Raw genomic sequence first — 17491 nt, forward strand, 5'->3', positions numbered from 1 at the left:
CGAAATTGAAATTGAAACCCATGCCAAGGATGTCAACTTCTTGTACAGCCGCCGCCATCGCAGCTGAGGCTGCAGTCAAGTGTTGGTCTATTGGCAGGTATTGTGCCATTTTTTTGGTGTTTTTTTTTTTTTGGCAAAGCATAAACCAGTTGAACAATTATCAAATCACTAGGCGACTGGCCAGCATCGACATCGGCGTTATCATCAGTGGAACCCCACACAAAAATTCGAATCAATTGCAGCAATTAGCCCTGCTCTCTTGGCACATAAAAATCGCATCAAGTGCATTCAATTGCACTCCATTGTCCGTGCCTTGGTTTATTTTATAGGGCCCCTGCCATATCAATAAACTTTTGCGAGATTTATTGGTTTAGTGAACTCTCGTGCTCGCCGCTGGATATATCTCAGATATTTTGCTATATTGGGGGGCTCTTTCCGCCAATTTGTAGGTAATACTTCTTGTGTCTCCCAAGAGCATTCCCCACTACTAACACTATGTGGATGTCACATTCCCCCGGCCAGAGATGCTGGCCGACTATTTATAAGTTTAATCTGACCAATTCCATGCCACTGAGTGGCGTTGTTCCCACATTCATTCAGAATACTCTCATGAGCCATAATATTTGGCCGAGTGCCAAGTGGCCACCGCTTGGAATGAGTTTATAAATACACATACAAACTGCCTTCACTGCGCATTTTCTAGTCCGAATAAATGGTTCTCTCAATCATTTGACAACTGAATGGTTCAACGCCAATGCAAATTGGGACCCAAAACAAATGGTAGGCCGTTTTTGGGAATCATTTTGATTGAAGCGACACTTTCTCGAGCCGAAGATATGACATACTTTATTGCGGCCAGAGTGAACTCTCGCCTGACAAACGATCCAGAGACCCACGCAGGCGCATATATTTGACCCCATTTTGGGGCTGCCAGTGGGGGGTGCGGAAGATTGGAAACTGTGGTTGATAATTGTTTTGCAATGTCTGAAATGTTCTTCAAATGCAGCGCGATGTCTCGACCTTGTCTCGTAAATCAACCCGAAACGAATCGGTTGGCAACGAGAGAGCAGCTCTGCCGCCTTTTGTTTCAGGCCTTGTGTGGGTGATCGCGATCTCCTGTAGCGGAAGTATTCCCGCATGTTTTGCAGGTCTTTTGTTTTCACCCAGTCGCGGATGAGCGATGCGCGATGCGCGACCCGCGACGCCTCTCTGGGTTTATCGTGCATGTCGCAAGGGCTGTCTGTCCTCTGTCCTCTGTCCACTTTTGTTCAATAATTCTCCTCTGTGTGTCATCGAAAGTAGGTTCCCATTCCCATTCCCAATCCCAATCACATTCTCCCGCTCTGTCCCGGAGACAGTGAAAGTGGGTCAATGAATGGCATCTCAATGGCCTTGTTGGGGTAGGTGGTTTGGCCTGTGGGTGGTTTGTGCACTGTCATAAAATCTACCCTAAGGTTCTTAGGGAAACCACATCCTTCTTTCGCAGTACATGTACTCTTCTCTCCATCATCCGCACTCATTAATCCCCATCAACAGTGGATGCTCTCTCATCAGCCGCAGAAAGTAGCAGCAAATCCATGCCGCCCACTCGGACTGCGCGAATGATTTGCTTAAGCAGCCATATGTTATCGCCTCTCAAGATCTTTAGCGCTCGCTACAGTGAAGCCTTGCCTTCCCTTCTCTTCTCTCCCTCCCTTGGAGCTGCATTTGCATTCTGCTGTTGCTGTTGCTGTCTGTCGATTTATGTCTGGCGTGTCTGTCAGTAATGCGTTAAGGAACAAATATAAGGCCCAAAGCAGATGGGCAGCTTTTATCGCTCTGCAAAAATTTATTAATTATGCAGAAATGGCAAAGACCCGAACTTGAGTGTGGACGATGAAAAGAATTAACAGGAAAGACGGCACTGCAAAATCTTTGGCAAAGGGAATATCACCTCAAGGGAAAATCTCTCTCTCTTGGGAGGCACAACCTTTTGGAAACTATATTGCAAATCCCATAAACAAAGCAAAAGAGTATACAAATGCTTCTTAAGCACACAATTTTAAAAAATAAATAAATATTTAATATACAAATAAATTGTACAACTAATTTAAATCCCTAAAAATAAAAAAAACACACAGGAACTGCATGGGATAAGCTGTTTTATGGGCCAGATTGTTGTTTTATTTAATTTATTAATTTTTTATTTACAAAATTGTAAAAAAATTAGCAGTCAGGGCTTCAGGCTGAATTATAATATTATTATTATCATGAATATTATGATTATTATTGTGGATATTATTAATATTATGAATATTATTATTGATATTCTTTTATTATTAATATTATTTTTTATTATTTTCAGATAGAATTACATACATCTTAATGTGCATAATATTATTGAAAGGTGAGCATTTAAAACTGTACAAAGTAAGCTGTATGTACGAGCATTTGTAGAAGAAAAGCCGAAGGGCTCAAATAAGCTGTGTTTTTAATTGTTGAAAATGTTTAAAAATATCGAAAGTTGGGTTTCAATATTTGTCCATCAGTATAAATTTGATTTTCAGTGATATGTTTGATGTTTTAGAAGTTATAGCACTTTTAAGTGCGAAAGGGGCCCTGTATCATTTAAGCTGTGTACTGTGTACGAAATAAGCTGTATGTATGGGACTTTTAGAACAGCTAAGAATCGTGCATGCATATTAATATATTTTTTGTTTGTACAAAAAAGCGAATCAAGGGCCCCTCAACAACATCGGACATACACATCGGACAACTGTAATATTAATCATAAGTTGCCCGCATCCATGGAAATCGCCAAAGATCTTAATCTTTTGCACACAATGCAATTTATTAATTATGCGAGACTCGAAGAGACTGAGAGCTGTGTAAAAGTGCGGCTGAGACGGACTGAGAGGAGGGCCTGAGCGGCAGAGACGGACTGAGAGGAGGGCCTGAGCGGCAGAGACGGACGGAAAGGAGGGCCTGAGCGGCAGAGACGGACTGAGAGGAGAGCCTGAGCGGCAGAGACGGTCGGAGAGGAGAGCCTGAGCCGGCGGAAAGTTCAAAAAGCTATCAGCGGACGGACAGTGGGACAGGCGGACAGGCGTGTGTGTGTTCTGGGTGCGGACAGTTGTCAGTTCTCGTTGCGCCGCAGTTCCGTTCCCCTTCGGGCTGTACAGTTACAGTCCCGCAGAGTGGAAGGAGTGTTTTTTTTTTTTTTTTACAGTCTGACCAAAACTGAGGATAAGCTGACAAAATGCATTTCAACTGGAATCACCTTAAAAGGCGTACGTACACAACACATCTTTTGTCAGTGGGGATTTTTATGGACTCCTCGGCAGTTGGCCAAAAGTCGTTCATCAGAAGCCATTTGACTTGGGCAAAGTTCTTTATTCCGCCTCGTAAATTATTATCAAAAATAAGAATGTATAGGAAACCATTTCTAGGGCTTCGATGTCCGCGAAACCTCGAATCTGTTTCAACGTCCATCTACCTGCGTCTCCGTCTGCGTCTGCCCCAAACAGCAGATCCTCCAGCAGCGGCAGCGGCAGCGACAGCGGCAGCAACCCAGACTCGACTCTCTGCCATGTGTTCTCGAGTGCTCTAACGCCATTTTTGTCCATTCTTTTTCCCTGTTTCGGATCCCTCTTTCCTTCGTAAAGTTTTAAATTTCTTGGAAATAAAAGCCTGGCCATTAGTTTTCGTCCTTCCCTTTTCTATCGCTCTACGCTCGGCTGCCCCTTTTTATTATTCGGTTTTCTCGTTTTTTTTTTTTCCTTTTCCTTGTGTTGTTTTTGTTTTTGGGTTTCGGGACAGGCAAAATTTTGCAGCTACCTAAGCAACCAGACGAGAAGTGAGATAAATAGATGTGCTGGGAGTGGGAGTAGGAGTAGGAGTACGAGTGGGGGAAGGGGAAAGGGGAAGGAGAGAGAGAGGCTAAGGAAAATCTAAGGAGCGTTACGGTTGCCCTGTCTTCTCGGCTATACCCTTTGTTTCGTTGATGAAGATCATAAATTTAATATGCGGTTTGTCGGGCAATAAACAAAAATGTGTTCGCGGGAATTTTTGGCCGTCTAAAAAAAAGAGTAAATATTATCGAAAAGACGTGATTGCGTAACGTATACCAGAGATCAGAAATAGGATCACAAAAGTCGAATAGAGGGTATTAAAACATCCAGCTACACTAATTTTTCAGGAGTATACTGGATCCTGGAGCAGGACAAGCGTTTATTATTTATTTTTGTTAAAATAAATGGTGACATTTTTTAATTTGGAAAATAAAAATTTAAAATAAATAAATACAAATTTTAAAAATAATTATATTGTATTTTAATTTTAATATTTTTCAATCAAAGTAAAAATATAATTTTAATATTTTTGATTCTAATAATAAAAATTTTTACGATGTCTGATTTAAACATCTAAAATGTTAATATATAATTATTAATATAACTAGAATTATATACATATGTATGTATAATAATTATATTACATTATAATAAATGTAATATAATTTTTAAAAACATCTGACTCCTCCGGCTTCCAATGGCACAATTAATTACTTTCATTTAATCATTTTCAAATAATTTAATACAAATTTTTTTTAAATATTATTAAAAATATAAAATTAAATATAACGCTGAAAGAAGCATACTAATATAAATTATAATAAATTACGATAACGATAGTTATCATGAATCAGCTGTTCCTTAAATCACCCATTTGGAATCAGCTGACAAACGAAAGAGTAGCGAAAGCACCAGGAAGGAAGGAAGACCGTCTGCAAGGCTACAGTCCATGATTTCTTAGATTTATTAAATTGTAAGCTGATCAGAGAATCATTACTGAACGAGACGCCGCCTTATGTAAGGGCATCTGCTATTCGACTGATGTGGAATCGGCCTGCTCTCCTTCTCGTTCTTCCCTGCGTTATCTGCGCTCGCTTAACCATCAACGCGGCGACGCTCTCTGCTCTCTGGCCTCTGTCCGTACGTTTATTTAATTTTTTTCGGGCTTCACTTGTCCCCTCCTCGTACGCCTCGTGTGGTTGTTGTTGTTGTTCCAGTATTTGTTGCCGCTGTTGTTGTGGGTATTGCTGCGATACGAAACCGTGCAGGTGTCCAATATTTTCTTTTATACCGCGTCATCGGGTACAAGAGAAACACAGACAACACAGAGAGAAGAAAAAACGAAAAGAGAGAGAGAGAGAGAGAAAAAATAAAAAATACAAAACTAGTTCTAGATTTACAGCCGCGACTCACACTGCACCTATCCTCCTACTCCACCGACTCGACTCCATCGACTCCACCGACTCTTCAGACGTCGCTATATTTCGCCCATATTTTCGATTCGATTGCGTATAACAAGTTTAGCTGTCTCGCTACACCACACCACCACACACCACCCCTGCCCTCCGCCCCTTCCCCCACCAATCGCACCATGGAACCGTTCTCCGACTTGATATAAAGTGCTTTGCATCCATGCAACGTCGTCCATTGGTGCCCCAACCCCAGTCCACCTACCTCTCTCGCCTTGCCCCTCTCTGGCAGCCTAATGCCTTTTCCTCTTCATATTCTTGTTCGTTTTTAATTTTTGTTTTGATTCTCGATGTGGTTTCTCCCCGTCTGAGCTTGTTCTTTTGTGATTTTGATTAATATTTTATACATGTTGGTTCGGGGGCTTCGAGACCCCATGGAGTGCTCCATGTACCCCAGCCCATGTAATTACCCAAATTTGGCGTCACTTGCCGTTAAAGGTCTTAGGTGGAGTGGCGGAGAGGATAGGAGCACAAGAGCCAAAGAACGGTAAAGTGGAATTATGGTTTATTTATGGAGTTGGGCCTAACGATATCTTAAAAGGTTCGGTTAGAGGGTGGGGACGGTCATCAGGTCACCAAAGACTAAAAATGGACTTGGGCTATCGTCTAAAAATCGTAATCCATTCTATCTGAACTTTTCTGGAGTCGTGAGGATATCTGTATCTGATGATAGAGATGGTCTTGGAATCATTTATATCTTTATTCACATACAATCTATATTTATTTCCCCTCAGAGCATTAATAAACTGTTGGTGATCTTTGGTTATCTGCCATATAATTATCCTTACGATTGATCTATAGAGGTCAACGAGATACTCAAGTACGAATGTTCTAAAGACGTGGAAAACGATCCACATGATTGATCTCCACAGGCTGCCAGAAGGTGTGATCTCCCACTAGACGTTCCACCTCATCCTCCTCCTCCAAATACCGTTCGAAGGGATAGCCCAAGGGCAGCTCGTCCCACCGGCTCACCCCCTTGCTGAAGTCACAGTTCAGTTCGTTGGCCTGCCTGGCCTTGAAGTCGTAAACCGTGGCCACGATCAGGAGCCTCATCTGCAGGGGATTTCGTCGACCACCGCGGGGCAATATCAGGCGTCTGGGGAAGCCGCAGTTTGGTGTGGATATATTCAGGGGGAAATCGAACTCCTCCTGCTCGGCCAGCCTGACATATTGATGGAGTTCGGTGAGAGAGATGTGATCCCCAATCAGGCCACTGATGTCCCGAGAATCTCTGGTAATTCTGTTCACACCTTCATAGAGCACCGTCAGAAATGAATCCAACTGATAGAAGGGCTCGCGATTGACAGACCCCCCATTCTCTGCGGTAGTGAGAAACAATCTGATGATGATCGATTGGGTCTTGTTGCTGCTGATTTGAAGGCTAAAGCTAAAAGGCTCCTGCTGCAGTCGATACTGCCTTTGCTGCAGGGTAAAGGGCCACATGAAGTGTCCGTCGAAGTGAAAGTGCCTGGCATGCAGAAGATTACTCAGATCCACATCCACCGGCTCGTCGTAGGTGATCAGTGGAGTGATATCCATCGCTTCGATGCGCAAATCGGTTGGCCTAACCGATCCCTTGATGTTGTGTTGCAGAGCCTGGCGATACCATCGATACGAGCGGAGCACCCGCTCGGCGTAGTAGTAGAAGTCGGGCGATCGCACCGAAGTGCACAGATCAAGGAGCAGTTGGGGCTCGCTGGCCGACTCCATCTGCAGTTTTGTCATGTCGAAGGGAAATAGTTGACTTAAGCCGATCCGCCAGTTATCGCCTGCTTCCAGATCGATGCTGGATCCATTGGCTAGCATATATCTACCGGTGGAAATCGCCTCCGCGACGTTCGTCTCGAGGGTTTCCAGCGCTTCCGTCACCTTTTTAGTGGTGGTCGGGGTCACCAGCCGAAAGCGTTGATTCAGCCAGGTCAGTAGGTGTGGTGTACCCATGTTAGCTGCGTCCAGGAGGGTGAAGTGTTTGTACGCCAGCTGCTGGCCATAGCGTTCCAGCTTGTAGCGGGCCAAGAGCTGGCCCAGCTGGCTGTACCACCACTCCTGGAGCTCCAGTGAGCCGTTCTCAGTCTGGGCAATGCCCATGTTGATGTAGTACCAGTAGGACTGCCAGCCAATGTCCTCGGTGAGGTGTTGGATTCTGTTCTGCCCTCGCTGGTGCTCGGTCAGTCGGAGTATACGGACATCAGCCATGGCCTCGAACCACTTGGTGGAGCTGCGCAAATTTCCCTCCAGGCGGATGGGCTGCAGCTCTTGGGGCAGAATCTGTTGCACCTCCTGTTGCAGTTGACTCGTGAAAGTGTTCTGCTGTCGAATCCAATTGGCAAAGTTGAAATTCTGTGCACTCCTCACTGTCACCGCATGATGGTACGATTCAGGCCACAGCTCGTAGATCTTGGGCATGACCAGGGCCTGGTAGTCCTCCCTCTTGAGCAGCACCTGAGTCAGAGCCTGCACGAAGAGACCCGGATTCACATGGACCCGCGCCCAGCAGATGTTCTGCCATAGTGTGATCCAGTCGCGTGTGTGATAGAAGAAGTAATAGAGACCCAGCGACTGCCGATGGTGCTCTGGGTACAGCGCATTGTAGTACACCTCTCTGGGCACAAGTCTACCCCGACTAAAGGCCTCGTAGAAGTCAGCCATCTGGTCGTTGTAGACCTAATTGAAGGGCCAACTAGTTTGGATTATCTTCAGCCATACCTTGCTGATCGCTATACATACCACATACTGGGTCTTATCGCTGACCAGGCGTTCACCCAACGATCGCCACTGGTCGTTCAAAAGAGGTTCGTGCACATGATGGAGTATCTCCAGCAGGAATCGTTGCTTCTCCAGAAAGTAACGATTTCCTAGAGGTATTTGATCGAGGTTTAAGCATATGAATCATCGAAAATCGCCACTCTTGGACTTGGACTTACCGATTCCCCCCGCAGAGACCGCCAAGCCGCCATACAGCTCTAGGCATACACAACCCATGAACGATAAGAGGTATAGAAATCGCATGGCACTTGTTTTCGTCAGGGAGATCGAGACTAAACTGAGCTTCGGCCAGGGAATTGCATTTTGATTAGGCTAAGTATAGCATTGACCTATTGGCTGTGTATTTATTTGGATCACCCGAAATGCTGGCCTTATCTTTGGGTCTAGAGATGTGCCTCGCTAGTAGAAGTCTGTGGTGGTTTAGAGAAGGCCAGAAGACACGGACTCTTTGTTCCAGCTATCTGATGAGTTCCCTGGAAAGACTCAACCCCCAACCTCCCAAGTGATCAACAGAAGCGAGCTTCGTTTTCCTATTAGTCACCAAAGAGTGGCACAATAATGTAAAATGATTTTCGTTAAGTGCCTGGTTCCATCTCCACCGACCTCCACCTCCACCTCAGCCACCGATACTTTCCGCTACCTCGTCGTTGCAAATGTGCGGACATTAAATTGCCAACTCAGTCACCGGGAGCCCGGAGCCGGGAGTCGAGACCCGAGACCGTGTCTCGTCAGCCGAATGGATGGCGGAAAAAAGGGCAAATTATAATGCGAAAAATGTTAATTACAGTCGGCTCTACCGGTACCAAGCGAGTACGAGTATCTGGCCCATTGTTTGCACTGGCAGAAGGCAGAAGGCAGACGGTGGACTTCAGACAGCAGAAATTGGCGCATTAATGTAAATCGCCAGCGAGGCATGACGGATTATAGGAGCTACTCAGAGCTAGTCCCAGTTGCAGGCCAGCAAATTAACGTCCAGTTATGTGCGAGTATTGTATGGAGGGCAGAAAGAGGCAGAAAGAAGGCTCTTTGTTTCGGGCCGGTCGGTGACAAAACGTTTCGCTTGGAGAACTTAATGAGTTGGAACCGAAACAAGCAGCCACCAGAAGGGACTTCCTACTATGTCTTTCAGTCTGGTCTGTCTTTGTGTTGATTGATTCTTATTGATGATGGTGAGAAGTCTGTCTTTGGTAAGCCTGTTATGGACCGTTACGGCTCTGAGCAATTGCTGCCTCATGAAAACTGATTACCCCCTTACCTTTTCACATCTTTTCTCCTAACGAAACGTGACAAACTGTTGGTAAATCTTGTCTAATCATTGCCATTGAATATCAAGTAGTTGGAAAAGGCTCTAAATGATCGCACAATGATTGCAAATCCCATTGGAACCCTGGGGTTCGGATCAGTTCGCTTCAGCTCGCTTCAGTTCGCTTCAGTTCGGTTCGGTTCGGGATCCTGCCCCGTCTTTTCGATCACGAGTACTTTGCATAATATTAGCGCCAGATCTGAGGGCATACGATATCTAGCTGCTTCCTTTGCCATCATCAAAAGGCCATAAATCGTTTTTTTTTTGTCTGTCGCCCATCTAAGAACCCTTTGGGGTCCTCGCCTCCTTTTAAATGTCATCATCGTCGTAGAGCACTACTGTTTTTTGTTGTTGTAGTTTTTTTTTGTTGCTTCTGGCGTTTCCCTGTGATCCTTGGCCCCTGGAGGCTTATGAAATGCAAATTACATTTCAATAGCGAGAGCCTCTTCTTTGTCATCGGTCTGGTCTGATGATTGTCCCCTTTTTAGCGCTTTGGAATCGTATTTAAAAAGTCATTATCGGGGCGATTGCAGTGCATCAATCATTACGCCTTTTGTCAACGTTCTATCTTTTTTTGTATGGGCTCATAAAACGATTGGGAATGTGTGGGTATCTTAGCCATTGTGCGTGTGATTGGTGGCATGGAGGTATAGAACTCTGAAAGATATACTTTCGAACTGCTTCTGAATGCTTTTCTTTGCTTATTTCGGGATAAATGTTCTTCCAACTGATTTATTTACCCACTAATCACTTAAGGCTAGCTTTCCTTGAGATGTTTTGACGTTTTAGGTGCACTCTAGCTCCCTATTAGTGGTAAGACTCCACCGATCTTCTCAGGGTTTCTCTTGGAACATGTCGTTGTAGAGTGTCTCAATGGAAACCAAAGTGCAACTGGAGGCCTTGCTGAGTATCAACAGATCCTTTGAAGCTTTTTAAAGGAGAACTGATATAGTGATCGGAATGGGTATGGCGATCAAGGCTGAGGATTCCCTGTGTGCTCTCTGGAACCTCTCGAAGTAGAAGTTCCATCTTCCCTGAAAGGCTTGTTCTAGGTCTTGCGGATGTTACACAATCTTTTCTTTTGGTTTAACCTTCTGCCGTCTAAAGTAATTTCACTTACTCAGGCATTTCCCAACCTCCTCAAGCTTGCATTTTTTTTTTTTGTTTATGTAAAATGTTTTAGGTCTGACGCATACGCTGAGAGACCCATGGAATGGAATGGCATGCCCCGACAACACCTCGGGCCGTCTGTCAATGGCAGAATGTGTAACCAAGCAGAAATGAATCATCGAACCCACGAGAGCAGGCCAGAGCCAGCGTCGGAGTCGAAGCCAAAGCCAGAGCCAGAGCCCGTCCAGACCGCTGGGCCCCGTTCGGTAGTCGGATGGTTTTAATAAGGCATGCGACATACTGCTGTAGCCAGGAAATTGGGTCAAGTGAGATAAATAAGTTGTGTTTAAGCACACATATACATACGTACACTCGAAATGGAGCCCGATTTTTCGGGAGTTCTTCTTGTTCGAAACTTAATACACAGTTGGGTGGAAAGGGACTAACAATGGCTGGGCTTTCATGCGAACTGTCAACTTGTCACGACAATTAAGCAAGTCGATGGCTATCTGGCTATCTATCGAGTCGAGGGAGTCATGCCATACACCCATAAATGACACAAAACGCCCCCACGCATGTCACAGGGCCCGGGTCCGGGTCCGGGCTCGGTCTTAAGCGTTAAACAAATTAAATTTCTCATCAACTGGGGACAACCCAAAAGAGTTATTGAAATACAACACCGACCGATCAGAGTAGATGGATGCATCAGGTAGAGGCGATGACCCAATTCGCTCTCTGCACTTGCGCGACAATTTTGGTAAACACCAGAACAGAACAGAACAGAACTGAACAGAGCAGAACCCTTTGGAGTCCGTCCAAGACTGGGCTCCCCAGCTCCCTGACGACTTTCAATATTTGTCTACCATTTAGTTTATTATGCGGTGTGCGGCTCGGTTCTGCTTTGTTTGATTGCCCTTATTGGGGGGGTTCTTTTCTGTTCTGTTCTGTTCTGTTCGGATCGGATCGGTTGGGTGTCTTGTTGTGGTAATTTTCAATTCAAGTTATGATTATTATATGTTGGGAAAGTCAAATAACGGTCGACTGTCGACTCATCAATTGTATAAGCATACATATACTCATATACATACATATGTATGCATTCAAAGACCTGCAATTGTCGTCGATAATTTCAATTTGACGAGTTTTCAATTGGCCTTTCCAATGGGTTTATTGATCTTTTCTAGGTGTTTGGGAGGCTTGTTAATACGCCAAATGCTTAACAAATATCGTACATCAAATCCCCCGGTTTTTGTTGGAATCTCTGGGAACGGTGTTTCCCGGTGTTTTGGGATGCGATATGTGGCCTGGGAATGGGAGCTAGAAGAAACGCTTTAGCGGTTTCAATCGGTTTGATATTCAGATTTGTTGGGCATATGATTAGGGAGCTTTTTAATAGTACTTTCATTTATTTACCTAAGATAAAGACAAGGGAAACGATTGGGAAATAAAACTGAGATGTACTTCAGGTAGTTCGAATCAAGAATTCTTTGGTAGCTTTAAGAGCTGAGCAAAGTGAGGTTATGCCTTAAAGTGCATTCAATGTTCCCTTCCTTAATCATCCCACAAAAAAAAGATCTCCAATCATTAGGAATTTCCCAAAAATTTAATTAAATTTCCATTGCTTTGTTGCAGTCTGTCGCCTGTCCCCAATCGCGACTGCCTCATCAGCTGCCCGGTTAAACTTTACGACTCCCGGCCATAAAAGCGCCAAATCATCGCGTGGATTAACACCAGAGAGTCATGAGGAGAGAGGACCGCAGCCCACCTGAAATGTTCCCATCGTTTCACGTGATTTGTTCTGTGTCAGTTTCCTTTTCAGCGTGTGACAAATTTACGCCGAGTGACTTTTGTAAACGGTTTTCATTTTATTTGGAAATGCTTAATCATGGGCCAGCCTTAAACGGGAGCATTGATGAATGATTAAGAGGAGGCTCTCTCTGAGGTAGGGTCTTACGACTCAGAAATCTCTACATCTGTGAGGGCATCAAACTTCGGTTGGCAATCCAAGAATCTGCGACAAGTCTCCCTGCTGTCTGCCATGGCGAAAAACTCTAAAAATAACAGATAATACAACAAAAAAACAACAACAACTATAATCTTGTAAACAAAAATTGTCTTTCCCCCTGGAGGAAGAAAAAAAAATTCCTTTAGTTTATAAATAAAACTGCCGCACAATTGTCAAAGTTGACAATTTATTTTTAATCAACAATGTGAAGAGTGCGGGCCACAGGCACGGGCCCTGTATCTCACAGATGCAGAGCCCTGGAGTCGTGCGATTTTCCCCTCGTGGCAGCTATGTATCTCGCAGATACCAGCAAAAAGGGGGAGATAGCTAAACTATTATCTTTGCATAAAGAAGCGAAGGGAGCGAATGGCTTTGAAGTTCGCTCTTGTCAAATGCTACGGAAATAGAAAGTGCATTTTGATATAAGTCTACCATAGGCAGGAGTATCTTATCTTATCTATAAGATATATTTTATCAAAGTAATTTATCAGATATGTTTCTATATCCGTCGTTTTCTTGGTCATTCCCAAACAGTGCACACAGACGGGACTCTCCCCATTTTGGAACCAAAGATACAATATGTATCTATCTATTTACCAAGTTGCAATGCATATTATAGATCTGCCCTTAGAGGTTTTAAATCTTGTATTCAAAGACCTTAAAAGTCCAGAAGGATGGGCTGCATTTAGCCCTAGTCCATCCTGTTCTTGGCAAAGCCTTTTCCTGCCACAGCATTGATCCAGCCAATGAACCACTGGCCAATACGGAACAACTGGCCTCGAATTCAAGGGCTACCAATGCTTGGTGGCCTTCTGTGCTGAAACAGCATTGCCCCAACTTGTCAACGATTCCACAACGGGAATCATAAGGGTGTCCAGTCTTTGCTATCCAGGATGAGATCACTGCGATCGGTTGAAGTGGGCTTGGATTGTAAGATCTGCCAAAACTCGACCTGAAAGGATTGTCGCATAGATGGAAGCGGGTCCTGTCGATTCCTTCAGTTCATTTAATTGAGAAATTTGTCAAATTGGAAGAGCTATCTGACAGCGAACCCATTGATATTCTTCGATAGTGCTCATCCTTACGGAACCTTCGCTCCTTGACAGTCGCAGAGATGAATGTAGTCATCCCAAAGGAATGCAGTGTCTTGCCTTGACCACCCCCTAGGCATACGCGATATACCAATGGATACTGCAACATTCCGCCACATTGGAGCTAGTGGAGTGGCTGTACTTTGACGAACCAGTGGAGGAGCATGATATCCTAACAGTGCTCTAACGCTGTAGGAAGCTACAATTTCTATCCATAGTTTTGGTTGATTCCAAGACATCCGAGGCATTTGTCCACTCTAACAAATACGGGATGGTTAAAGGTAACAACGGATTACCCAGTAAATCCGTGTGATTGCTCCAAAAACCTCATTTATAAGAAAGTACTAAGGACCAGTGTTGACTCGAAATAAAGATGTGCTTTAATGAGTGGCTTGTTCCTTTTGATAAGGCACTCTAATCCTCTTCCCAGCTTTGCTGTTGCCCTGACCCTGTGCAGGGGCTCTGCGGCTGATCTTAGCTCCAGTTAGCAGTGACCCAGAGTCGGTCCCAGCCAAGCGAGACATTTGCTCCACAGAAACCGAACTATCACCTCCTCCCCCTTGGGCGGCTCGCGAGCCTCGTTTGCTTTGATGCCCGGCGCGAGAGGTTGAGAACTTACTGGAGCATGGAAAGGGGGAGGGCGAGGAAAAGGGAAAGGGCAGGCGAGTTTCGCTTTCGTTTTGAGGATCGATTTCCGTGGAAGCTCGTTGGGGGGAGAAATAGGAGGCCTGTGCCTATAGCAGGCTCTGGCTCTGGCTGGGGATCAGCTCGCACCTTTTCGGCCAGTGCTGGCGGGCAATTACAGTAATTCCAATTAATACGCGGCAGTTGATCGGTTTCCCTCTCTCCACTTATCTGTGGAGTGTGTGGCGCGTGCTGCATGCCACTGCCACCGAACGGCAACAAAGTATCTAGTATCTGGCCCGATCCGAGCACTCGCATCGCACTTATTATGGTCCATCTATTTGTCTCTGATCAATCTCAGCTGGAATTGGAATTGGAGTTGGAGTTGGAGTTGCAGTTGCAGTTGCAAGCTGCAACCAGTAGCTGGAAAGAGTCTTAGACCCGCAATTATAAATGGCCCGCAACCTGGGGAGCTGGCCACATAATTGCCCCAAAGGGGAAATCAGCAGCAGCAGCAGCAGCAGCAGTAGACCAGCAACTAAAACCACTTTGTGGCAGGCAGCACACACCACACACCACACGCCAACTGGGGAGCGACTACTGCCAGCCCAAAAAAAAAAGAAAACAAAGATACAAAAAGAAATACTTATGAGGCGTTCTAAAGCTTTTATCGTACTGTTCTAACTCCAGGCGATGCCTTGATGAGGGTAATCCAAGAAACTGTATCTCGAGTGGCCATTTCCACACATTGTCCAGATACATTTCCTCAAGAGGCAACACTGTTTGCTTTGCCACCGCAGGAAGGAGTGACTCTCTTCTCTATCTCATTAACCCATATAGGCGTTGTCCATTCATCCAGATACATCTCATGGGTTGACATCTACCTGGTGGACTTAAATACAGTATTCGTGGCTCTATGATCTATGTATCTTTCCGTTTCTTTGTATCCTTAAGAACTCTTTTTTGCTGACTACAGACAAGGCCCCAGTAAACATTCTGGAAATCAATGCACATGGCCAAATCGATCGGGCCCACTTAAATATGGGTTTTGTGCTCTTGGCCTCGAATCGGGACTGGGACTGGGACTGAGACCCGGGTACCCTTTTTCGCCCGAACCCCTCGACCCTGTTCCTGTTCCTGGACCTGGACCTGGACCTGGGCCTGGGCAAGCTCAGGCATATAATTTCGTTGACGCGCAGAATAAATGATAAATGCAATCATTATAAGAAACACAGGAACAGCGCAACAGCGAAAGCAACGAAAACTTGCCGAACACGAACGCATGATTAAAACTTTTGCCAAAGACCCAGAGAGAAGGACGGTGTGGACGATGGTGTGGATGGGGTCCGCATTCTGAGGCGTTGATGCAGAGCTCAAGATACCGGGACCGGGACCGGGACCCATCCAATGCGTGTGCCCAGTCCAGCCGTCTATCCCCCGTTCCAACCCCCCCCAAACCCCTATCCAGGGGTTGCTCCGATCGTGATACGCTGACCGAGTCCAGCCAGAATGTTTTATGGCCGGTCCCGACCGGGCTGGGCATAATTTGTTAGCCCGGCCGACTGGCGTGGATCGAAGAGGCTGTGTGCCCCGGCTGGACCCTGCTGTCCGCCTTCTCTCGAACAGAAGCTGCTCGGCCCCACTCGATTGCGTATAATTTTTTTTTGTTTCTTTTCTCTGGTTTTTTTTTTTGTTTTGGTTTTGGGCTTTTGCTTCTTCATTGCCATCATTTGCCTGCGGGGCATAATTTTTGATGGGCTTTTGTCTGCTTCTTTGGAACCAAAAACCAAAAGAGATATTGTAGCGCATTGATTGAGAGTGTGTGTGTGTGTGTGTGCCATGGCGGTACCGAATTATCTTTCGGGTATTTGGGTTCCTCAATGTTTGTAAGGCATTTTTCTTTGTTTTTGGTCTGTTTTACTGTCGTTGGGCATTTTTTAAGGATCCTACAAAGGGATCTTTCGTTCCCTTCCTTGGGCAGGAGATCCTCGGGTTCCCTAGGCCGAACCCCTCTCTAAACGAACCCTAAACGACTCGTCTTCGGCTGCCACCTCTTCCAGAGCCTCGTCCTCGGCTGTCCACAACTCCAGGCCAGTCCTGAATCGCCTTCGTGGACACTGCGCATTTGCGTACCCCCCTTGCATATCATCTGGAACTGGAACTGGAAATATGCTACACATTTTCACTTTATGAAGTTCTCTGCCCCTTCCCTCCCGCTGCCATAAACCCTTGAGGCACCACAGGAGCAAGCAGCAGCGGCAGCAGCAGCAGTGGAGGCAGCCTCAGCGACAGCGATCGACCCTCGGGCCTCCGCACAGCATGAATATTTTATTTGGCGAAAAGGCTCGGGGGGTACGTACGACCAGAACAGGCCAGGGTCTACCGACGAGCTGTGGATGGCGCTGGGCGGAGGGAGGAGGGAGGAGGGAGTGTGGGTTTCTGGGTCTTGTCTGTCATGGGTCGAGGGGGCGCTGATGAACGTCGACGACGATGTGCTTCGTGTCTGGCATCTTAAAGTTCTGCTTCGAATACTCTTTCCATGAGGTATTCGTATTTCGAGCAGATGCTCGACTGGGGAATATATGTAGGTCCCGTAGCTTTCGATCTGCTAGGGAATCAAATGTCTCGGTCTTCGGTGAGAGCTTTCGTGCATCTTCCTCTTGTTTTTCGGTTCGATTTTGCTGTTGTTTCTGCTACACGCTGTTTGAGGCTCCTCCACCTTCCCTGCGCCGCTCCGCTGCGATGTATTTTATGCTCATTTAATCTCGCTGCGCGTTTTTAACACATTTAAGGAAGCGCAGCAGCGAGCGGGCGAGCGGGAGGCCGCAGCCAAGGTGCGTTGCACAGAAGGTAAGGCAACAATCAGGCATATTCCATGACAGTGGAGAGCAGAGGGCATGCCTCACCTTCCTGCAACTCCACCTTGATCGATTATGTGGATCTTTTTTTCCGTTTCGTTTCGTTTCGTTTTGCTGTCTCTCCCTCTGTCCGTGGGCTGCTCTGACGATCGTTTCGTTTTTTTTTTTTTTTTTTGTTTAACTGCGCACTTTTCTTGGACAAAGGGAGGGGTATATGGTGGCTGGGGTGGGGGGCAGCAGACAATGGCCGAGACGAGCGGTGACTCTGCTGCTACCTGTCTTACACAAAATAAACGCACCTCCCTCTGGACCCCCTCTCTCCCTCTCGCTCTCCCTTACTGTTTTTTTTTTCATGGTTTCTCTGGCTTTGTAACATATTTTTTATTTTTTTTTTTTGTACTCCACTCTACTCAGTCTTTTTATCTGTCTCTT

The 17491-nt window shown here is 45.7% G+C and overlaps 1 protein-coding gene across 1 annotated transcript; it reads right to left on the bottom strand.

The window, feature by feature from the left end:
* Positions 1-5980: 5980 nt before the first annotated feature.
* LOC108153665 (larval serum protein 1 gamma chain) lies at positions 5981-8344 on the bottom strand. The gene is made up of 3 exons (XM_017283779.2): positions 8227-8344; positions 8030-8157; positions 5981-7966 (listed from the first exon to the last, which is right to left on the bottom strand). The coding sequence occupies exons 1-3, from the start codon at positions 8309-8311 to the stop codon at positions 6131-6133; spliced, it is 2049 nt and encodes a 682-aa protein (XP_017139268.1). The 5' UTR covers positions 8312-8344; the 3' UTR covers positions 5981-6130.
* Between the last annotated feature and the right edge of the window lie 9147 nt (positions 8345-17491).

This window comes from Drosophila miranda, chromosome XR (assembly GCF_003369915.1).
Source record: "Drosophila miranda strain MSH22 chromosome XR, D.miranda_PacBio2.1, whole genome shotgun sequence".
NCBI lineage: Eukaryota > Metazoa > Arthropoda > Insecta > Diptera > Drosophilidae > Drosophila > Drosophila miranda.